Source organism: Simochromis diagramma, unplaced genomic scaffold (assembly GCF_900408965.1).
Source record: "Simochromis diagramma unplaced genomic scaffold, fSimDia1.1 OVJJ01000753.1, whole genome shotgun sequence".
Taxonomy (NCBI): domain Eukaryota; kingdom Metazoa; phylum Chordata; class Actinopteri; order Cichliformes; family Cichlidae; genus Simochromis; species Simochromis diagramma.
The window spans coordinates 7,422,066-7,446,539 of NW_024387523.1; the positions used below are offsets into that span (position 1 = coordinate 7,422,066).

The 24,474-nt window shown below is 41.0% G+C and overlaps 1 protein-coding gene across 1 annotated transcript; it reads left to right on the top strand.

The window, feature by feature from the left end:
* The first annotated feature begins 12,505 nt into the window (after nt 1-12,505).
* On the top strand, nt 12,506-20,126 carry LOC120727027 (origin recognition complex subunit 4-like). The gene is made up of 2 exons (XM_040021151.1): nt 12,506-12,647; nt 16,029-20,126. The coding sequence occupies exon 2, from the start codon at nt 16,069-16,071 to the stop codon at nt 17,473-17,475; it is 1,407 nt and encodes a 468-aa protein (XP_039877085.1). The 5' UTR covers nt 12,506-12,647; nt 16,029-16,068; the 3' UTR covers nt 17,476-20,126.
* Nucleotides 20,127-24,474: the final 4,348 nt, after the last annotated feature.

A 24,474-nucleotide genomic window follows, 5' to 3' on the forward strand; every position in this document is an offset into this window, starting at 1 on the left:
TAATTAATGCTCTCTGCACAGATATCTTTGTTATAACAGCTGGGCTCTTTGGTGCATTTTCTTCAATTTGATGACCTTTTTGTGGCAACTTGCATCTAACTTTATACGTCTGCTCAATATAATTTCACTTTCTCTCGCGCTCCCAAAGGGGCGACTGTTCTCGCAAAGCTTCACCTAACCCAACACCAGCTGGGGTTCGGGCTTATAAGCCACCCCTGGCCTCCAGTGCAGGGGCTTCCCACCAGAATCTCACTGGCACACAAACACACCCAAGCAGATTGGCAAAGAGCTGGCATTGGCACAACCATGCCGCATGCATGCGTGATCCGACTGCGAATGAGGTGAGAGGTTTAAAAAGGGGAGGAGAGGAATCAAGGGGATGGAGGGCGGAGAGAGAAGGGGGGGCGGTGGAGTTGTTATGAACAGAGATTGTCTGGAAAAAAGTTGTAAAGAGTTTGTTCTGTGAAATGTTCAGTGATGAGGGACAAATAAGAGGCACTTAGAGGTGGGAGGATGGCCAAAGGAAGAAAATGAAGGATGGGCAGCGTGGGGGCCTTTCAGTATGGCAGAGGGCAGGGCAGAGGGGTGAGGTGAATGAGTTTATATTTGGAAGCTGGCCCAAAACAAGTCTCTCTGAAGTTTGAAGTTTCCTGAACACAGGCTCGTTTTTCTTTTAAGTCTTTTTGAATCTTTAGTACAGTCATAAGACAGTTTACAAACTACTTTTAGTCCTGCTAATGTAATTGAATAGGGCCCTTCACAGCCATGTATCATCCTAATAGACCTGTGCTGGGCAATGTATACTAATACACCCTTAATGGTTGTGGCAGGCAGCAGTGAGTTACCCTTTAAGGAATCTGTGATTTCCACTTATGTGTTTGCATCCAGCTCTGTGAGAGACTAAGACTTGTGCATTTAATGTTTTGTTTTGTTGTTTTTTTGTGCAGTGGCCAAGCTGAATGGAAGGCCTAGCAACTCAGCTGTGCAGCAGCTATCAAGTAATCAATGAGTCCTTGAGGCACACAGGAGCAGTGTCAAAACACAGCCATTGACTGCTAACAACAGCCAATTTGCTGCTTTTGCAGGAGATCACCTCAGCTAGATGTCGAATGTGTGGGTGCGCCCCATTATTTATGGAGTATAATGAGGCAGATTGACTGGATAGTGCTGTTACTCCAAATTGTCATCCAATTATTCACCCATTAGATCCTGTTTGCTACACTGAAAACTCCTCTACAATGCACCAATTTTTGCATTACACTGAATAATACCCTATTAAATAGCATAAATCGGCATATCCTCTTACAGTGTACAGAGGTGTCTGACACCTTCCTGAGATTCAGATGAGGAAGAAAGTCATGCATAAACCAGCAAACGACAATTGGACAGAATGTACATCAAATGTGGCTTTTATCTGTATTTACAGACTCAGTCTCTCATTCTTCCATTCATGTATGCACTCAAATTTGCCCCTTCTATTGCTCTTGGGAGGCATTGTCCTCTGTTCTCAACAGTCATCTTTCAGCATTACAAGCCTCTCTGCAGCATTGCTCAACTCCACAGGGTGCTTCACATTTGTGTTTCGGTTTGCCCTTGTTAGTATAAAGACCTAAGGCCAGTGATGTGTTCACTACTGCTGCAATTCTGTTAGGTAACACTTGACAATAATTCACCGCCGCAAGGTCAGTTTTGCCTTTTTAGAAACTTCTCAGAGAATAATTTATCTTTATGTGATAACAATAGAGAGCAGGGATGTGCATAAAGAGTTTAGTCTGATTGCTTTAAAGGGATGAGAAATGATTGCAGTAATTCACAGGCTGGCGACAAGTGGGATTTTTGTTTCTTAATGGAAAGTACCAAGATGTTGTAAATTTGAAGATTCTATAGCAGTCGGTGTTAAATCTAAGCGATGGCTCCTCCAAATGGCCACACGCAACAGTGGAGCAAATTGCCAGATCTCAGAGGAGTAAGATAATGAAGCACATTTGCAGTCAGTCTGTCCTTGAATTCACGTGGCTCTCGTGTTGTGCTTGGTTGTACACAAGCAAACAATGAATAAAGGGTGAAAACGCTGCCCACTAACACATTTCTGACTGCCTGGCAACAAGACCGCCATGTCTTTTTCAGGAAATTACAAAAGACTTTAGATGCAACCCTGCACCCAAACAACCTATTCATTTAAGGATGGACAAGGCAATCTAAGACATGGCTTAAGTCTCCTAGTAGAAACACGGTTTAATGTCAATTTTAAAAATGAGCTAAAATGATGCAGGTAAAACACAGCTGGAAATTTATTTCTACGTAATTCTATTTGCACAGCTCTATGCTGCTGCATTTTTTTTAGAGCATTGTAAAACGTAAGGAAACCTACAGGTTTGGGGGTTTTTTTGTTTTGTTTTTTTTTTAGGAGGGAGCCTTGGATGTAGAGTTTAACAAAGGCAGTTTTCTTCTCTGTGCAAATTGAGACGTGCAGGAATCAACTCCAGTGTTGGCTTAGGGCAGTTACTAAATGGGCTTCCATGCAGGAAGGAATTTGCTCCAGTGGCCTACGTAAATCCCTGATGTCCTTGCCACCAATTGAGGTGACTGCTCTCATTGGCATCTATTCCAAAGGATACTGCTATTCAACTCAGGACCCACCCACTTAACGTCTCCAGTCAATATTTGGCCCGTGGCTGCTTGATGTTGCTGAATGTCCTCAAATTTGTGGTATCCGGTCGTCACTGAGTTTCGTGTGTGGGTGCTCCTTATCTCAGGCTCGGCAGCAATCACTGCTCATCTCAGTGCCAGGCCATTTCAGCTGATGGCTCAACTGATGCCCCTCTATTGTTTTGAGACTGCACATCTGCAAGTTGCTTTGCAGTCCACCTCCACTTTAGCTTCTCTTTTTCACCATTCTGTCTCCAACTTTATCTGTAGGCATCGATTCCTCCTCCTGTTCTATGCTGGGGTCTTGCTGCCTTCCCTGCCACCTGCTTTCCATGTTTGCACACTGAAAGGGCAAGGAAGTCCCACAACACACCCATGCTGCCAAATATAAATTACTACAGATGGAGATCAGTCTTTTATTGACTGCAGTTCTGAAAGATGCCTTTTAAAGTAAACTGAAGTACAATCTTTAACATAAGTAAAAGTGAAGAGCGGCTGAGATGAAGGCAGGTGATCTGCTATGACAATCTCTTATGGGACCAGGCAAAAGATTATATTTAACTGAAACAGCTGGCAATTTCCTTTTGACAATCAAGTCGATACCCTTTTAGTCGAGCTCAACCTGTCTCTGTATTTCCTGTTTTTAACCCAGTTAACAAAACCGCTTGAATAACATCATTTTCTGCAGGAAACTTCCGTTTCAGCTTTTCCAACGTTCCCCTTTGGGCTTTTGTCAATGATGCCCCAACTATGCAAATTTTATAGGCAAAATGCTTAAATATAATCGGGGGGTCGCAATCTTATTGTGTGCATGTATATACTAAAGGCTTAAGAATGCTTATGGATTTATGTCTCAACATCCCACCATAGAAGTGAACAAAGAAACGTTCCTTCGATCAGCTTTGGAGGTCATATGTTATAACCTTCAAAGCTGATTGCAGTGCTGGAATACAAGTATGGCTTCAGCAACAATAAAAACAGCAGCACAGGATTATTAGACTTTAACCTCTGAGAAATGGTGGAATAGTGCTCTGTAGTGCTGAATTGAATCTTTGAGGATGTGGAAGATTCTAGCAGCTCCACTTGCAGAAGTAGGTCAGGCAGACGCCTACAGTGAGCAACTGCAGGTTAAGTGCTTGTCTTTGTATTCATAGATGGTGAAAGTCTGCCTCCACCTCTGGTGGGGGGAGGTGGTTGTCGACATACTGCGTCTACCCACAAGAGGGAGACAAGTCCACAAAAATGCAGAATGCGTTATTTCAATTCAACCACTTTGGTGTTAAACTTTGATCTTGTAATGAGACTGGGAGGGGAAAAAAATCTTCAAGAAGCTTATTTGATTCCTCGCAATAGAGAAGTCACTAAAAATATTGTACAGTAAAACATTTGAAGCTTTCATGGCTTTGAGATCATAAATGAAGCAAAAGATGAGAAGACTGTGTGGAAGAAGACTCCAGTGCTGACCCGCTCCTGTGCTCTGCAGTGTGAGGTAGTTGGTTGTATGGTTTCGCATAATAAAAAGCCTGGAGATAACTGTACAACCTTCTAGCTTTCCCTGCGGAGTCACCCAGACTTCACCTGAATGCATCCACATCGTGCCTCTTGATGTGGTAAGTATGAAGAAGAGCACAAAAAATAAGTGACTTCCTTTTTTAAAGTGGTAATGAGTTTTCAGGGCTGTAGTTATATATTTATATTCAACACTTTCAACATTTTTAAAATCTCTTTCAAGGTCTTTTGGACGAAACTTCTATTGGCTTTTCAGTCAACGACAAAAAGATGCACCAATGCTCCATGCTGTAAAGATGGCGTCCGTTATCAGATCTAAAATAATTTCTCCTTCAGCAAATTCAATTTCACACCAATAATTATAATGAAACATGGAGGGGGGTGGAGGAAAAAAAAAAGCTACAAAACCGCTTTAAATCTAATACATCTGAAATACTAATCTGGTTTTGCTGTCGAGACCCACCTAATCCAGACATCAATATATCCACCTTGCTCTGCAGTGCTCTTTGGTTTATTTGGTGCAGTCCAACGGGGTATAGAGCCAACTATCAATAACGGTTTGTTTCTGGGCTTTTGTTAGCACGCCATGCACAGGAACGCAGAATATTTCCTGATGTCTTTGGGCTGGAATGTGAGGAGCCTAAAATGCAGGAAAAGTGGAAATTTAATATTTCGTTGAGAGTCAGGGACATTTTATGGTCTGGTAGTGACGATGTAATTCAAGTTTGCCTTAAGTCCCCTATTGTAACAGTTTGAGTATATGAACAGTTTGTGAATATGGCAGAGCTGTGGCTGTGTGTATCCGGCTGACACAAGTCTCCAAAATGAACTGTGCCCGCTGCTCTCTGTAGTCATGGCAGATAATGACAGTGTGCCCAGACGTTCCTATCAGCGTGTCCTCGAGCACAAGGCTGTATGTGAACTTGCTTACTGCCTCCGCCTCCTTCCTACTGCTCCCTCACACCCCCACCCCCTTCCCCCACCCTGCTCTGTCCCCCAGTGTGTCTGGCTAGTGGCTCAGACACCCAGTATCCGCATTGCGTTGCAGTGCTCAAACGAGGAAGGGGGGGAGAGGAGGGGAAGAGCACATATCAGCAATCTCTGCCGATCGTTGCTCTTTTCTACGAGCACACAAAGAAACTACTCCCCAGCATCTTCTGACTCCAAATTCAGCTGTTTGCCACCTGCTGTTTTACAAAAAGGGCGGCTCAAGTCTCCATTTGTCTTTAATTTTTAGCACATTTCACACCGTGACTGTTTTCCCCGTTAACACATCTGTTTTCTGGTTACTTTATTAGTCTGCCACTTCAAATTCTCACTCGTTTTCTAATTTCGGAGATTCTTCTGTCAAAGGAGTTTACTGACACTTTTTTTTAATAATAATAATAATTATTATTATATATATTCAGGAGTTGTGGAATAAAAGCTGCTGAATTGATGCGTAGATGGTTCAGGCAGGTTGTGTTGATGAAAGACTGAAGAAGAGAAGCAGCAGTGTTGTGGTCAGAGCGGCTGGGAGGTTAATCACCTTTGGGCTTGCTGTGGCTTTGATCCTCGCGCTGTGTAAAATCCACAGCCTTGGTCTGAGCTCCCTACGCTGCCTCTTCCACCCCCACACCTTCATTCCCCTCTATCCTGCACACACTCTGACATGGATGCATGCGTGCACGAGGACAAAAGTGCGCACACACCTCAAACACACGCCCCTCCCTCTGAACACATTGACTCTCTTCCAGATGCACCGAGCACAGCAGCCCAAGTTCAAACGCACACGAAGTTAGACACCCACGTAGAGACACACTGCATCATGTGAACGTAGAGTTGGGGTTTTTTTGGGGGGGAGGGGGGTTGTTGTTTGTTTTTTTTGTTGTTTTTTTTCCCTTTTCAGGCGAGACGGGACGTCAGGCCTGGAAAAAATGAAAGGGGGGGTTGGAAAGCGAGGAAGCAAGGGTGCAGAGATGAGGAGGGAAGGATGAAAATGAGGGGTAGGGCTGAGATGAAGCAGGGGGAGGCGGGGACAGAGTGATAGAGGGTGTTCAAGCAGGAGAAGAGAGCGATAGCTGGAGATACTGCATGCTTGCATAAGTGTCTGCCTGTGTGTGTGTGTGAGAGAGTGAATGTTTGTATGTAGGTGACACAGATTTATGAAGGGGAGGGGGGGGGGGGTCATAGCGCTGTTGGTGGTTACTGGGTGGTGGTGGTGGTGGGAAGTGGGGTTATTGGTACAGCACCAGATAATGGAATCAATGCAATCGTCTGTTTTTTTACTGTGGTGTACCTGCCTCATAGTCTGTTCGGACTCTAATCGCCTGGAGAATTAATGATGTGACTTGGCAGAGGGAAACGGGTACAGAGCAGAGCCAGGGACAGCGCCTGAGAGAGGGATAGAGGAAGAGGAGAGACAAAAAAAGAGCAGAGCGAGAGATGGAGGGGTAGCGAGAGGGGAATAGCTTTTCTGTTCGCCGTCGCCGCTGTGTACTGCACTCAGAGGAAAAGGAAGACTGAAGATGAGGCAGGATAGGTTTTATCAAGCGCTGTTCTTTACCGCTGGATTAATTGGCTTTTTTTTTTCTGTAAGAGGCAAGAATGGATCAATAACTCATCGTAAGAGTGTGTGCGCTTATACCTGTTCTGTGTACATGCACTTGTTGTATGCGTGTTCACAGGGAATGAGTGTGTTCATGTAGGGACCACCAGGCAAACAAATGGTGAGTTCGAAATGACTCAAGCGGGCCGTCTAACAAATCGAGCGATTTGACTGACCACATCCACCCGCCATATTCCTTCATTATGTCCACCTTCATGTCCATTCTGTTATAGGGTCTTTTTTTTTTTTCTTTTTTCCTCGAATATTTCACTTCATTTCCCCTCCAGCCTCTGGTTCACATCCTCCGCTCTTTGTCTGTCATGCGATGTTTGAGAGCAGCAGAGAAGCTCATAAAACTGGGGCAGAGGAAAATATCTCCAAGCACAGAGACAAAGAGGAAATGGGGAGAGGCAGTGTAAACTCTCACACAGACTGCAAAAAGGCTTTATATTGTGAGCACCTCACTGTCGCATGTTTGTCTGCATGCGTGCACCTGTCCACAGGCTGGTTTTTGGTATATTAAGGACATGCTCTGGATTGTTGGCAGGTGACAGCTTAGTCATCTGGACACAACATGCGTGTGATGCAAATGGAGCTTCTCAGCTGTGCATGAGTTGTTTGAACTCTGCCCGATTCTTTGTGTGGTATCTGCCGTGTCAGGCTTGTGTGACTTTTTGTCTGGCTAAGAGTAAATCAGTGCTACTCCCTCAAGGCTGAACATCTTTGTCATGGGGGAGTGATTGCATAATCCTGTGAGATCACAAGGCCTGTAGGAAATGTAAGACGACAGTGTCTGCGGTTGCAGGCACAGCTGTCCGTGGATGTTACATATATGTGCACAAAGATTCGTTGCGTGTGTGAAATGCACGACCGCTCTAGAGTTTAACTCGTCCGTATAAGGCCTGACTTGTACGATAAATTTGCGGGGTTTTCTTTGCGTACTTGTCTACTAATGCTGTCTGCCAGCAGGGGGCGTTTTTATTTCAACGACTTGCTGCACAGACCTGCACTGAATAGCAGGCGCTGGCTACATCAGGAGGAAAAGCAGCCAGACGGGGCCCTGAAAACAAAATGTAGATGTGTAACATTCCGATAACGGATGTTTATATGCGGACTCGTGTCCTAATCAAATCCGTCTCTCTTCACAGGATTTGATCCAGTTCTGTCGGACGAGACGATCGGACTGCATCGGAATCGGTAACCAACAATGGTAACGTCTCATGTGACGCATCAATTGTCATTTTAAAGTATTTTTTCTTTCCCCATAATGTAAGATGGCATGTATCTAACATAATTGCATAATAGTGGCGTAAACATGACATGCTTATGAATTAACCACAAAAAGATGGCACACGTCACTGCAGTCCATTACGTAGAATTGACGGACACCTGACTGCGAGCAGCTCTCGGTGTGCTTCGTTGTCCCTGAGACCCTTAACCTGTGATGATATGAAAGGTCACAGGTGAGGTCCTTGGGAACAAAGCTGCATGCATTTGCTTCTGGATGCCAAAAACAATGTTCTTTAATAAAGACCAGCAAAAGTAAAAGCTCCAGAGTGTGCAGAATGATCTCCAGAGAGTTTCCTAACCTTCCCACTCATCCTGGAAAAGCTGAGAAGAGACAGCATGGTTCTCTCCAGGGGGCAGAACCTTTTGGCCGGCTTTGTGCTCTGAGTATCAGCCATCTTTTAATAAAGACAGCCAATGGTCGTGACCCCGATATGATTCGCACAGGACTTCTTTAACTCCAGAGATGGAAAACTACAACATTGGAACCTTTAGGGAGAGTTTTAAGCTCCTCATGGCAGCTGAAAATTTGTGCGAGTTCCCTTTTAACACATTCCTGAAAACGATAGGGAATTATTCATGTTTCTTTTCTACACTTTAAGACTAAATTAGCTCTTTAGGTTAACAGAAAACTGGCAAATTTTAAGTTAGATGTTGGTACATCCAGTATTTTTATGGATGTGATGTGTTATTGTATTTAAATGCCTTGTGAATCCAATAAATATAAGAGCACTTGAAAGCATTTCAAACTAATAAGCTGTGTTCCTTTATCTTGTGGGATACTTTTTCAACATTTCATACCTGTGTAAGAAAGATCGACATGTGACTCGAGGCTTCTGCAGATAATGCAAGTAAAACTTTCCAGGTGACTAAAAATGAAAGCGATGCAGCCTTCTTTCAGCCTCTGACGCTCAGCCAGGGTGGCTCTGTGTTCCCTGGCTCGCAGCCCTCCATGTGTTTGTGCATCCCAGGACAGTTGACATTGATTGTGCAGGAGACAGACTGAGACACATTAGTACGCAGCTCGCTCCTGCTGCTGAAAAACGCATTAACTGGCTGCATTGGGAGCCCTGTCTGGTAACCATGGCAAAGCACACAGGCGGGGAGGAGGAGGAGGGCTGAGACGGGGCAGTGGGTTCACCGTGCAGCCTCCCAGGGGTTGTCTTTCTCAAACGCGCCTTTCCTTTCCTCGGGCCACGTCTGTCATTTTCTCTCAGCCTCTCTCCCTCTTTTGAACTGACAGCTCCCCTCCTCACACATAAACACATTTGCATATTTCTTTTTCTCCTCACATTCTTCTGATTGATGGTGACCTCACCGATCTGCCCTTACTTCATACTCCACCCCCTTATCCAACTTCCCAGCACAACATAATCTGCCTCCAATTTACTTTTTTTCCCCACCAAATGCCTTTTTCTTTGTCTATGTGGTTCCTGCTCGTAGAACAATTACCCCCCCCCCCCCCCCCTCCTCTCATTTTCAACCAAAGTAGCTGATCATTGTCCATGTAGCAGGTAATTTTTCTGTTCTGCTTCAGCTCTAACACTTCTTCCTGCATGGGATCAAAGTTTATCTAAAGTGAGTCACACCCTCCTCAAATCACAGTTCAGCCTTTCTTTTGTGGGCCTTGAATCTTTTTGTGGAAACTTCTGTAAGTACATAAAGAGTCCACTTTGTTACTTCTGAATAAAACTTTGTACATTTAAGAGGAGTCTTTTCTTTATTTCATACACGCGTGAGCGCTTCTATAAGAGCAGCGGTTTTATTGTTCTGGAGCATGCAGGTGAGTGTTAACATGCCCTATTCTTTCCAGGAGTGGGCATCTTAGCAAATTTACCTCGAGGTTAGACAGCAAAGCTTTGAAATGTAGCGTGCTGGGGTTTCTGTGTGAAGTGTTTGTTTTATATTTTTTCTTTTGAAGACTACAGGCCACTGCATGTTAAAGTTCATAACAGTTCGCTTGGAAAAGGACCGACTTGTTTGGAAATGCTTCAAGAGACTTCTCTCTAAAAAAGAACATGGCAGCATGGCTTGAACAAACCACCCGACCTCTGGAGCAATGTCCTTTGGCCAGATGAGACCAAAGTAGAGATGTTTGTCCATGAAGAACAGAGAGAACCATACGTGGCATATCAACTCACCACCTCATACCAGCTGTCAAGCACAGTGGTGGAGGGGTCATGATTTTAGCTTGTTTTGCAGCAACAGGACATGTGCACGTTGCAGTCACTGAGTTGGCCGTGCACTCAGATGGCTTCACATCGTCTATAAAAAGCTAAAAGATGACTGAAATTGGTTCATTTAATATGATGATGTTCCCAAGAACTGGAGCAAATCTACAGAATGCCTTAAAAACGAAAATCAAGGTGTTGCAATCCAAAGTAAAGTAATGCAAAGAGTAAAAAATAAAATGTGAGACTAACTCTTTTAGCTGAAGAAGCTTGTAAAGCTACAGAGTCCTGGTTTAAAAAAAAAAAAAAAACTTGGTAAAAGAAATTAAACATTTTGTGCAAACTAAAAACATTTAGATATCATTGTGTTGTTGAATAAAGTGTCAAACGTTAAGCTCCAGTGAAAAGGTGTTTTATTATAGTGATCTTGTTTTGAGGCACAAAAAATAAAGGACTTTGTTCTAAACCTCTTACTCGAGTTGCTGGATGCAGAGATTTTGCTACATTGATTAAATGCATTGCACATGCTTAATGCTTGGCACGATGAATAATAGTAAGTGACTTGTCTTACACTATAATATGTGAAAGCATTTTAGTCCTTCTTTAACATGTTTTATGCCTGTGTGCACCATTACCAGCTAACATTTTCTAAAATCTGCAAATGAGCCTCTGGAGGGCAGAGCTGAGTTAGTCACTCTTCACCGGGATCCATCTGGTGAAGTACTCTTATACTTTAATTAAAACTGAGACAACACACTCGTACCCATCATTTACTAATGAAGATAATGAAAACAGCACTTGTGAATATTTATGAAATGTATAGAACTAAAATATGAAACGCAAAACTAGGCGTTGAATAAAGTAGCCCTTCTTTATACTTTAGTTACGGGGAAAAAACAACTTGGTTAACTGGTACGAAAAATTTTAAAAAAAAAATAGACTTCGAAAGGGTGAAAAATAGGGTTTAGACAACTGACCAGACGAAAGTTTTATTTTTATGGAAATACTTTCTGAATCTTCCCACCTATGCTAAACTAACAGTGAAACTAAAACTTCAACAATAGGGATGAGATAGCGTATTGAATATTTATGTGGTGATGCATTAAAAAAAATAATTGTGTGTAATGTAAAAAGCAATACTTCTGGAAATATGAAATATGGTGGTTAAATAATTGTAGAATTTATATATAAAATGTATTTAAGTACAACATGAATCTGTGTGTTAGGCATATTTATTTATAGCATATATTATATTTTAGATTGTATAATTAAAACCGAGATAAAATATGGGTTAGGAATTCATAAGCATTTGTTTTCGCCGCCTCCTTTTCAAACAGCAAATGTCAACATTTTTATTTTTTCCACGTGAAAATGATGACTTTGATTTCACGTTTAATGTATGAACACTTGTTTTGTGTTTGAGATAAAGACTTGATTGATTGAGCACTGTCAGAGTTGGCTCTTCTTTGGCACCACAAATGTAAACCTGGGGATGCTTCCTGCAGGATCAGTTATGACACTCTCACCTCCTGTGTCACTTCACACTATATTTTCCAATGTGCCAAACTGAAATATGACTCTAACAAAAGAGACAAAACCTCCTGAGAATCACCTTCTGCCAGCTTCACCCGGTTATAGGTAGTTTCTCAATATTTCCACTGTTTCACTTTCTTTTCTTCATGTTAGTTTCCATCATATTTGGCCAGAATCTTCACAGCTTATCCCTTTGTGGTGATTTTCATATTTCCACAGATAAACCCGCACTAGACATTGATAAAGGGCTTCATTATGCAAGGGGGAAAAACCAAAAGCCAGGCAGAGCTAAGTCATAATTTCAAGCTAAAAGATTTGACTTAATAGCTTGAAATTTCCAGTTATTTTCTCTGAAGTGTGGGTTAATAAATTGTTAATAAATAACGTAAAAAAAAAAATCAACTTTTTGAGATAATCAAAAATTTTGACTTACACATAAAAATATTGTTTTCAGTGGTTAAAAATTCGCTGCTGCTATCTTTACATCAATTTAAAATTTTGGCAAGCATACAATAAAAATTCTTTATTTTTACTGTCTATGTACTTCATCCATATATAAGGTAAAATTAAAATAAAACATCTTTTTTATTGTCTGTGTAATTTATCCATATATGAAATAAAGTGCATGATAAGATACAATATAAACCTTTTATACTGTCTATGGATTTTACTCAATTATTAATGTTAAATAAAAGACAGACTTTAAGATAATGTATATCTTGCAGTAACAACAAAATCAAATCAAAAAGTGGGATCCTGGTCCCCCCGAGGACCCTAGGAATTGCTGGGGCGGAACTGAAATTCTCCGCTGTAGTTTCCTCCGGAGCCGCGTGGATGTCACGTACGGCCGGAAGCGGTCGCAAATTTGAACAGCCATCACAGCAACAATAAACGCGCACTTTCACTTTACGGTATGTCTGCTGAATCAATATTTTATGAAAAATTAAACTAAAATCATACAGAATATTTATGTAAGGTGAGTTACGCAGCCCGTTGACGGCATTGTTTCGTGCGCTTCACAGCGTTAGCTACTCTTTTCAGCGCCGTCGATTTTGAAACAGGCTATTACCTGAAAAACAGTCTGCTCCACAGTTATAGCATCTGCTAAAGGCCCTTAAATGCAATTAAATGTATTGCCCTGTAGTTATTGCTGAGAATGCACGGGGTCTGTGTGATTTTTTTCGATAAGTTGCACAAGTTTTAATCTGTAGAAATTGCACCATTAAAGCACAAAATAACAGATTTTTGCATGCAGGGATATTAATTGTGCACGTCATTAATGGGACACCTAAACACCAGCAGACCAGGGCTACACTTTCCCGCCGTTGCAAGGTTGTAACCCAGAAAATAGACGTAGCCGTGCAGACCCCATCTCTTAAATAAGACGCTGAGCATGGCATCCTATTTTCCCCGTCAGTCCACCTTAAAAGTGCTAAATCGCCTGCAGAGGGACTCGTTCAGTCATTTTAAATTGATGCACGAGTTAAGTGAATCTATTCAAATTCACTGTAATGATTACTTTAGTTGGCTTTTTTTGTTATTAAAAATATAAAGCATTTTAAATCATTTTTCTGTATTTTTAAGCTATTTCCTTGAAATAGTTAATTCCTGTTAATCTTGTTGATTATTTTACATGTTTATAATGCTTCATTATAAACAGAGTTTTTATGGTCTAAGCTGGATTTTTCAGGGGTTGCAAATAGACAAGCCTTTTTAAAATGTAACATTTTAGTTAATCCTAGTTTATGCTACTTCCTGTGTTTTTGTTTGCTTGTTTGTTCGTTGATAATAAAACATTTATCACAGTCCTGGTGATTTTCCTTGCTTGGAAGCCCCAAACCTCTTTGGTGCGCACTTTTTTTTCTTTTTCACTTTCTGTTTCTTCTTTATTCGGATCTTTGTCTTGTGGGCCGAATGTGTAAACCACTGCGCTGTTTTTATTCTAAGCCCAGTAGAAGATATGGCAGGAGACGTTAGAGGCCACCTTTGTTCAGAATTTTTCTCGTTATCACAAGCTGGTTTAACTCACATTTATTGATAGGCTGCTTATTTGTATTTCTATTAATTTGTTGGAGTTCTGAGGACTTCCAGCCTGTGGTCTTGTGGTGGTTGTTATTTAAGACTCAGACTAAAAGGAATGTCATTCTCTGCTCATATTATTTAAATCCATGTCCATCAACTATGCAGTCATATAGTTATTACATAATGTTACATATAATTAAGTAATTACATGGTTATATATTATTTGTGTTTTTGAGTTAGTACATGGTAAATGCGAGAGGACCCAAAATGGAGCCTTGGGGAACTCCAAGAAAGTTTTGTAGACTTAAACATGTCATTTCTGATCAGCATGTGTAGTAATACATTGTAAGGTTGGGTGATATGAAAAATTTTCCAACCGACATTCATCAGTCCAATAAATGCCTGTAGGAGATATATTCACACAGGTGACTTTTTGGTGGGCGGTGTAATCATGCACAGACTGATTTGCACATTTAGAACACAGAAGTCCAAACATGGAATAACTAGTTGCCCAAAAAAAAAAAAAGTAAGTCGCCAATTTGGGATTTCTTTGGTTTTAAACCAGATGAAAGAGGTAAACCTGAGGATGTAACCAAAGGGATGTGCCGCTTGTGCAGACGTATATTTAAATAAAATGTTTTTGTTGTTTTCTGAACATAGGCTACTGCCTGTCCTTGTTTGAGTAAACAAGTCGCTGCATTTGCTCGCAGCTGGAAGAGGATGCCGTTAAGACAGCCCTATTATTTTTTCCCGTTGACTGCTTCTTTTAGTTTTAACCAACACAATTAGCAAACTTACTCATGGGCAAATACATCAATAAATCGTTCCTGTAAAAACGACCATTGAAAGGCTCAGCCTATTGTTCATGGTTGATAAATACGTCCAATCTTAATACATTGCAGGTGTAGAGCATTAAGATCCAATAAAAACACGACTGTGACTCTGACAACCTCACATCACTTAGACTGCTCTCATTAAAATGGGAAAAGTCCTGACTGAAAGGCATCGGAACTGCTGTTTTACAGGGATAAGCACTTTGATGGTTAGCTGAGGCAAATAGAATCGGCCAGTTGTGTTAAATCTGTATAAATGTGCAAATCTGGGTGGTCTCTAAGATCTCTGTAATTTGATGATTATGATGATTAAAGAGGACCTCAACAGTCTTCAGTATTAACATATCACAGTATGTAAAGTTTTGATGAAAACATGTCCCCCTGACTCAACATGAAAATGACTGAATACTGCCCTCTATAGGTGTTATGTCCCTTTTAAGGTGGACTTGAAAATCCCCATAAGAAGTCAGTGTCAGAGCAGTGTGAGTTAAATAACAAAAAATAAGCAAACTACATTATTAGCTTCATAATGATATTATAAAAATATAATCAATGTTCATATATGCTGTCTTACAATGCAGACCAAATTTCTTTGTGTAATCATAAGTTATATGAGTATAATCACGCTTTTCGGTGATGATGGGAAATGTTTTGAAGCTACGATGTAAATTAAAAAAAAATAATAAAAGGCTCAGTACTTATTAAACGTAAGTAATGTGCAGTTTTATGAACAGAGTCAGCATTTTTATTGCTTTTGTCACATGTGTCAGTACAAGAAAGTAATCGTAAAAGTAGCCAGTAACTCATAATAGCTGAATTTCAGCTTGAGAGGTTATCAGTCATTGACAAGAAAGGCATTTATTTACATTTATAACTATAACTGCATTTTAAGAGCTTAAGGTAGGCCCACTTGTCAGGGACACAAATTTTTAATATTAATTTCATCTATACATCAATTTTATCTGCTGCTTATCCAGTTCAGAATAATGGGGGTAGAGCCTATATGCGGGCTTCACAGTGGACACAGGGTTGTCATAGCGATAGGCATAACCATTAACACCTATTGTCAATTTAGCATCACTAACTGACAGACAAACATGTCCTTGGACTGTGGGAGTAAGCTGGAGTACTTGGAGAGAACCCGTGTAGGTACAGGGAGAACAGGCAAACTCCACGCAGAAAGGCCTCAGCTGCTTAAGTCACTCCACCTCTGAGACATTTACTATGGATTTATCCCTCCAAAAAATTGATTAGAAAAATTAAAAGATTAAATAGTGGTAGGGGTTATCATCTTCCATACACAATCTGTGGTCTGTCTGGACTCCACGTAGCTACACGTAGTTATTATGTTATTACGTCCAGTTATGTAATGAATAATAATGAGTAAAATGAAAACAATATTAAATAATAACTGTAATTTCTTTGTTAAATATGCAGGTGCACACCAACAGAAGTAGTCCACGCTGAAGCCGGCAGTATGGAAGAAGAAATTAAAGAACAAGGAGATCCTGTGAGCAATGAAAGGCAGGCCAGTGTAGACAGTCCAGTGAAGAGGGGAAGAGGGAGGCCGCAAGGCTCCAAGAAGCTGAACGTTTCCAACAGCGAGTCCACACAACCACAGAGGGGAAGAGGGCGTCCGAAGCTCTCTGGCACAAAACAGACAGAGCAGCGGGGCTCAGGAGACGACCATGCTGACAGTTTGGTCCAAATTCACAGGGGTCGAGGCCGGCCCAAAGGGTCCAAGAGTCAGGCCAGCGATGAAGACAGGACAGAGCATTCGCCTAAGAAAAGAGGGAGGCCACGAAAGTCTGTAACAGATGAGGAGGCTCCTGCTGAGGACTTACCGAACGGTGGCTCAGATACGCCAAAAAGGGGACGTCCAAAAGGATCGGTAAAGCGCAAGTCAGAGAGTTTAACAAGTGGGGAAGATGATGAAGGCAGCTCTGTAACGCCCAGGAAAAGAGGTCGACCGAAGGGCTCGCTTAATAAGAAATCAAGGCTGGAGAGCGAGCTTGGCATTGTGGGGATCTTAGATCTAAATGAGAGCCTAAACTCAGACAGAAGAGGACGACTCAGGAAAGCGGTGGTGAATAACACCTCGGCAGATATGTCGAATGGCATCTCAAATACACCTCAGAGAGGAAGGGGAAGGCCAAGAAAAAGTATTGAACAAAATAAACTGGGCACAGATGGCTCCCAGCCTGTAAAGAGGGGGCGAGGCCGGCCTAAAGGGTCTTTAAACAAGAAACCCCCAGCATATAGGGTCCATGGTAAAGTGGGCCGGCCTCGGAAAGTACACATCCTGCCTGTGAGTGGAAGAAAACGTGGTCAACCGCGACAAAAGCCACCAAACAAAAGGGGGAGGCCGAGGAAGTACCCTCTGCCGTCGCCCGAGGAGAAGAAAAAGCCAAAAGTGTGGAAGCCGCTGGGAAGACCGAGGAAATACCCTCGTGTGGATCCCCCAGAGGGATCTCTGCCCCCCCCTCGCAGAGCCCGTGGTCGGCCTCGCAAGTCAGAATCTAAGAAAGGCGCTCATTTACGCAAGAGTCTGCCTGCCACTCCATTCACACCGCAAGACCCCATCGATGAACCTGCGAGAAAAAGGGGCCGTCCTCCAAGTACTGCAAAAAGCCAAGGCGAGGTCCCGCGGAAAAGGGGTCGCCCTAAAGGTTCGGTCAACAAAAATAAATCGAGAAGCGAAACCTTCCCCAACCACTCGAAAGCGTTGAGCGGTTCGCCTGCGGTTAGGATGGAAAGTGAAGCGGAGCTGGCAGAGGAGGAGATGGAGCACAACACGGAGACGCCGGCCATCGAGCACGCAAGCGATGAAGAAGCAACTCTGATTGATCAGGATGTAAACTTCAATGTTAGCAGCCAGGCTTGATGAACGATCCTGGTGTGACCAAAAAGAAATGTTGCTGTAGTAATTGCTGTTTAAAACATAGAATCCATTCATATCGACAGAAACATGTTTTTAACATTTTGCCATCAGCTAGGCTAGATATCCAGCAGCTCCTCTGTTTTTCTGACTAACGTGTCCATCTTGTTTTTATCGTGCTACTTTTTTTTTCTTCAATACCTTTATTTCCGTCATCCAAGTAAACAAAAGTACTAATAATCTTTTACTAAAGCCGACATGTGGAAGTGATTCTTATAGACCGATTGTTCCAGTTTACATTCAGCTTTCAGATGTAGTGTTTGTTTTGTTGTTACTGTAAGAAGGACGCCTGGGGAATAACTTAGAGGCAGGATGAAAGTCTAAATAAATGTTAGGACGATGAAAGGGAGGAGAAGAAGAACTATAAACAGCTTTTGTACGACAATGCAGTCTCTCATTAAGCCTTTCATCCTAAAGAAAAGAAATGTTTTCAAGGGATTTGTTTTCCATGTTTATGCCATAAACTGACACAAAAATGCAGAGGTAAGCGTGCTCGCTCACACCTCCTACACTGATACTGCTCTGCTGTCCAAGTCCCACAAATGACTGACCAAGTGTGATTGTAAGACGGGCAGATTTCAGTTTGTTTCCCCAAATCTCATTTAACTGGATAAATGTATGCAGTAAGATCAATATAAATCTGATAACAGTGAGCTATTTGCCAAACATTTTAAACTTATTTATATACATATTTCCCCCCCTATTGTGTGCTTGAAGTTGCTGTGACGGATATTTTTGTAAAAAGCAGTTTGAAGATGTGAAAACAGAAATGTTTATAGGTGAAAAATCACCTGAATCTGCAGCCGTACTCGACTTATAAAGTCTTGCGTTTAACCAATGTTGTTAACTTTGGCCCAGTCTCACTGCCTGCACCAACGTTAGCAACTAACTTAATGCAAAGATGGGTGACAAATTAAAGACGAGACCCACACAAAGGGTGATGGGACCAGTAGACTCAAAACCAGTAGGTCCTGGGTTTGATTCCATCATCTGGCTGGGTTTACATGTTCTCCCAGAGTACTCTTGTTTCTTCCCACAGTCCAAGCTGAGTCTTTTGTCCACATACAAAAGGCGTGTCAGCTCCCTGAAAACAGGTTTTAAAAAACCTTCCGGGTAAATTTTCATGACTTCATGTGGAAAACATTTTTTTTCTTGCAAATTCAAAGGTGTTGCACCCTTATCACCTGTTTTTTTTTTTTTTTTAATTATTATTTTTTGTGCTCCGTGTTATTATTTGCTCAGGATGGTTATTAGCCAACATTTCCATATGTTTGTGGTTGTATTTCCACCTGTGGGGATGTTGTTAGCAGATTATACAACAATCTTTTAAAGGGTCTGCACTTAATTTCTGCTCAAGGTCAGCGTGTCATTTCACGCTCATCTGTGAGCTACTGTGTCATGATGTTTTTAAACGATGCTCGTGTGGATGGGATTTAAAACAAAAAACGGAAAGTTCCTGATTTAAAAAAGTATCCGAGTACCTCTGGACATAGCAATAGCGCACATCTGTGAAAACACTTGTTTCTGCACTTTATTTGGGTTTTTTTCCTTTAATTTGTCACCCAGGCACTTGTAGCAGCTAACAGGTAAAAGAAAGCACGTCATGGGTTTATATTTGCAAGGTGGTTATAAATCCAGCTCAGAATGTGCTTGATGATTAAAAGTTATTTGGTAATGAGTTTAAATTAAAATGATCTTTTTTACTTTTTTGTCCTTTTTTTGGTCAAACCTATGAGCTGTAGCAGGTTTCAGCCACACTGTCTTGTACTCTATATGAAATTATTCAAACAGAAATGCTTAATAAAGCAGAAACTATTAGGTAAGATTGAATTATTAGCCATATGTCTCATTGCAAAAAAGCAAATGTTGATGTTGTTTTAAAGATTTCTTTATTTTCTTGTTATTTATTTTAAGTTTTATTAAACCAGGAAAACCTTACTGAAAAGTTCTCAAACATGGCCCTGTGTATCCGAGAGGAGAGTTTACAGCCTCTGGAGGTTACTAACGTTTGAAATGATGTCATGATTTGTCCTCTACGCAGGTCCACGGTCGACGGTAGCTTCATCTTTCTTTTGCCTTAATCGCTAAAGCTTTGAATGTACCATCCCGTGCATTCCTCCTCTACATGTACCATTTTAAGCCTTTTTTACTTTCCTCTTGTTGCAGATATCATTTCACTAATTTTTCAAAATGTTAGTGTAGCTGTGAAGCCTTTCGTTTGTTTGTTTAATCTTTGTAACTGTCGTGAGATCAAAATCCAGCTGTTGGGTTGGTTTCACGAACACTGCCTGACTTATTTTGGACGACCTTGTATAAAGCTGTGTGACATGTACGCCGTTCATACTGATTCTGTTTGGGTCAAATAAGAATTTAAGTTTCTAAATGCTGGATTGTGCTTTTCGTGAACGAAGGAGGTTAAAAACAAACAAAAAAAGACACATCCCAGTAATATTTGACCTGCCTTTGTGAAGTCGAATCATTTCAAGTGGAAATTTGCATTTTGTGTGTGTGTGTGTTTTAAACAAGAAGCCAATAATTTGTGAGATTATGGTCGAGTTTAAAATAAAAATGTTGATCTTGCCGTTTTATTTCCCAAAGCGTGGTGTGATGTTTTGGTCTGTTTTCTGTCCATCAGCATTATTTTATTTATTTATTTGTTTTGGGGCTGTTCATCGCCTTCAGACAGTTTACGTGACTAAAGGAAGGTTCATCAGTTATCCGTTCATTACAAAATGCTGCTGCTCCACTCTCACCAGTCCTGTTTATGACTGCACTGGTGCACTATGCACCCGAGTCATGCCGGAGCAAAGGTGGTATGTGTAGTGACAGATGAGTCATTCCAAACTATGGAAGCAATACCAGCAGACATTAGAATGTTCAGCTTGGCACAAAGCAATGGGCGCTACATTTAAAGGGACAGTTCACCCCAAAATAAAACTTGTTTATTGAGTTGCCCAATTCTGGTAATGTTGCATTGCGTTGCTGAAAAATCAATTTGAATGTGACCTGGTTACTAAGAAAAAATATCAGCGAGCTTATTTTGATCTGTTTGTTGTAGCAATTAGTTTCCCCCTACCAAACTACACCTGCAAACTATATACAGGGGATGTAAAAATTAATGGTCTTCCCCCTTGCTGAGCTCTTTTGTTAGCCAGCTGTCAGCAGATGTAGACGGAAAGAAAATAGTTCCTGTGTGAAACTGACAACAACAGGCTTTGAATGTTTTGGGGGAAGGAACGCTTCCTGGATGCAAATTGTTTTGCTTCATCTCTGAAAGGGAAGATCTCCATGGCGCTTTTATTATTTTTGTGTTTGACCTTAAAAATCACAACTTTTAAACAAGTTGGGAAGCTGTGTAAATGTAAATACAAACAGAATGGTTTGGTAATCTCATAAACTCATATTTTGTTCACCAGAAAACATGAAATGTTTAAACTAAGAAAATTTACCTTTTTAAGAAAACATGAGGTAGTTTTGAGGTAATCTCAAAAAATTGGCCCACAGCTTCTTTTTTTTTTTTTTTTTTTTTTTTACCATTTTGTAGCATCCTCTCTTCTTTTAACTACAGTCTGTAAAAACCTGGGAACTGACTGATTGGTGTAGGAGTCTAGAAGCTCGACTGTCCTGGGTCTTCTTTGTTGTATTTCTTATTTCATGGTGTGTCAAATGTTTCCAGTTGGTGAAGGTGAAAGGTCTGGACTGCAGGCTTCTACTATAAAGCTATGCTGTTAAAATAGATGCAGTATGAGGTTTATACAATCAGAAATGCAGCTTTTGAACTAAACACTGATTCATGTTTTCTGAAAAGGAATCCAAAATTTCGACTCTCCCAACCATAGAACAGACCAGTTTGCCTCAGTCTAGTTTAAATTATCTTTGGCTCACAGAAGGCGACAGCATTTCTGGATCATGTTCATATTTGGCTTCTTCTTTACACGATAGAGCTATAACCTGCATTTGTAGATGGTGAGGAGAACTGAGTTCACAGACATGCCTGCTTTTTAATGCAATACCGCCCAACGGCCTGAATATTATAGACATCCTAAGCTGATTTTCAGCCTTGTGCACACAGAGACTTTTTGTGCTATTATGTCTTTACAGTTTTACACTGGGGGACATTATTCTAACTTGTAGGTGCAGTTTAGTGCAGACTGGTGAAGCTCTGCCCATCTATACTTCTGAGAAACTGCCTCTCTCAGATGCTCTGCGTATACCCAGTGTTACTGACAACTGGGTATAGTTTAGTTAATATTAGTCTTACTTTTTTAGCCTTTCGTTGCCCTGTCCAAACTTTTTTGAGATGTGCTGCTGGCATCAATTCAAAAATTAAAAAAAAAAAAAGTTTTCTACGTTCTATTGTGAATGTTAACAGAAAGCCCACAATATTTATCAAATTTAAATCAAAATTACAAAAGCAACACACGACAGGACCAATCACAAATAACAGGAATGCCTCTCTAGAAAGAGGTTTGTTTCTTTTTAAAAATAATAGTAAATAGTTAATTGTGTGTTCTTCTATTTTGCAAACACCTTTTTGTTCTCCCAGTGGAAAATCTTCCCATAGAAACTTTAGCTTATAAAGTGATTGCACTGGAATTATGACCTCATTGTGTTTTGGGGTGTCTGGTTGAAGATGACTGCACAGGAGTGGAGAACCTCAGAAAACTGATTAATGGTGGTTCAAGAAGAGTCTGCCTCAGTACACCATCACTCACAATGATACTCCAGTTTCTACTAGTTATTTATTTATGATTGTATGAATGAGTGGATGAGTCCAAACCTTTGACTTTCATAAGAGTAATCCTTTGTCTGTCATCTCTCCGTACACACAGACAAACAGGTGACACGACAAAGGCGTGTTAACCAAAGGGAAGCTTTTATGTTTATAAATTACAGACCTAGACAGACTCCTACACCTGGTCCAGGTTTTAAAAATTCCTACTTTAGGAGAATCACTGGTGGAATTTTCCACTCTCACCCGAGGTGGGAGATTCCTGTTGGTGAAAGGACAACCAAAAGAGCCATTGTTTAAGCTGAAAGGTGCTTGAGGTTTTTTTTTTTTGTTTTTTTTTTAAGGTAAACTTAAAAAAACAAAAGTGCCTTGGAATTCTTTGATCGTACAACAAGGATTTTTGGATTAAGCAGGTAGCTATCCATATATATAGTTGTGTAGATCCATTAAATTCAAGAAAAGGCATATTTCCACAGTCGATATCTCAAAAAATGGACCATCTGAAGGTAAAAAAAAAAAAAGAACTACAGGTGAAAAATACGTGAGCATTATTTATGCCTTTTTTACTGTCATTTTAAGAATAAAATCTTAGCTTAGAGAACAGATTTATTTGTGACATACAGCCTTTTTAACAGAAAGTACAGGGTTTAAAAATAATTGTTTTTCGTTTCCATCTGTGTGCCATTGCAACATTAGATTACACACACACACACACACACACACACACACACACACACACACACACACACACACACACACACACACACACAGAAATGCTGTTAAGATAGCAGTGGAGTCTGTTAATATGAGGAGCAAAGGGATGAGCGTGCATTTGGATACAGTAATAATGAACAGGTGGGGCTATTATGAAAAAACAGCTGTGATTTTAAACTAGAAAATGCAAAACAACCTGATGACTTCATGGCTGTGGGATGAGGTAATTCACTGCAAGACTCACGAATAGAAACCAGGCTGTAGTTCACAAAAACACCCAAACAGAGGATTTTTGGGACAATCTTCCATAGTGTAAAGCATCACAGAGGTCCTAAACCTTTGACCAAAGCAACCAAAAAACCTTTTCAGACTGAAGAAGTTGGATACATTTCTGAAACATTAGCTAGAGGCTGATTTATCAGGACTACAACTTTATTGAGATATGCACCATGAACACGATGAGGATGAGTTGTTAAGGGTGTGTAGCAGGACAGGGAGGATACTTTTTTGTTTCTGAGCAAATATCTCCATACTGTCAGCTGGAAGCAACATCAGACTGCAGCACATGAAAAATTGACTCAGTGAGTATTATGCAGTCATAATTATTCAGTTCAATTGTGCATATATTATGCATAATTGAAGGTGCTGGAACAGTGAGGTGCCTTATGAGAGAGAGTAGAAAGCAGAGGAGAGCTAGTGAATAAGGAAGTGCAGCGGATTACTATGGAGAAGGAGAGGGCAGCTATGAAGAGGAAGGAGAGTGGAACAGCGCTCGGTTGAGATGACATACCTGTAGAGATGTCTAGGAGAGAGGGCAGTGGACTTTTTAACTAGTCTGTTTAATAGTCTTGGAGAGTGAGAGGATGCATGCGGAAAGAAAACCCATGCCATGAAGAGATGAGAAAGAGTTAAGAAAAGTGGTGATGATCAATGAGGAGCAGTATGACTTAATGCTGAAAAAGAGCGCTGAGTGTGTTGGTATTTGAGGACTGTGGAGAAAGCATATATTAGGATGCCAAGACAGGAACTGTGGTACTGCATGAGGAAGGTGGGAGAGAGCCCGGAGAGATGGAGGTATGAAGTTAGTAGAAGCAAGATAGAATATGTGTGTGTGCATGAAAAAGCGACAGATGGAAAGCTGAAGCTGCGAGGAGCAGAAGTAGTGAAGGTGGATCAGTTTAAATATCTGGGTTTAATGCAATGCAATGGACAGCTTGCAAGAGAGGTGAAGGGTCGAGTGCTAGGGTGGAGTGCATGGAGACGAGTGTCAGTGGTGATTTGTGACAGAAGAATAGTTACAACAATGAAGGTGAAAGTTTCTAGGATGGTAGCAAGACCTGCTATGATGTATGGCATGGAGAGGAGGCTCCTGGCCTTCTGTTTCTGTACAGGCCACGCCTCTGTATTCAGGTGAATAAATTAGCCTGTGAAGGGAAATGCGTTTGTTATGAAAAAGGAAATTTTTTGTTGTAAATTTGAGGCTGTAAACATGCTTTTTA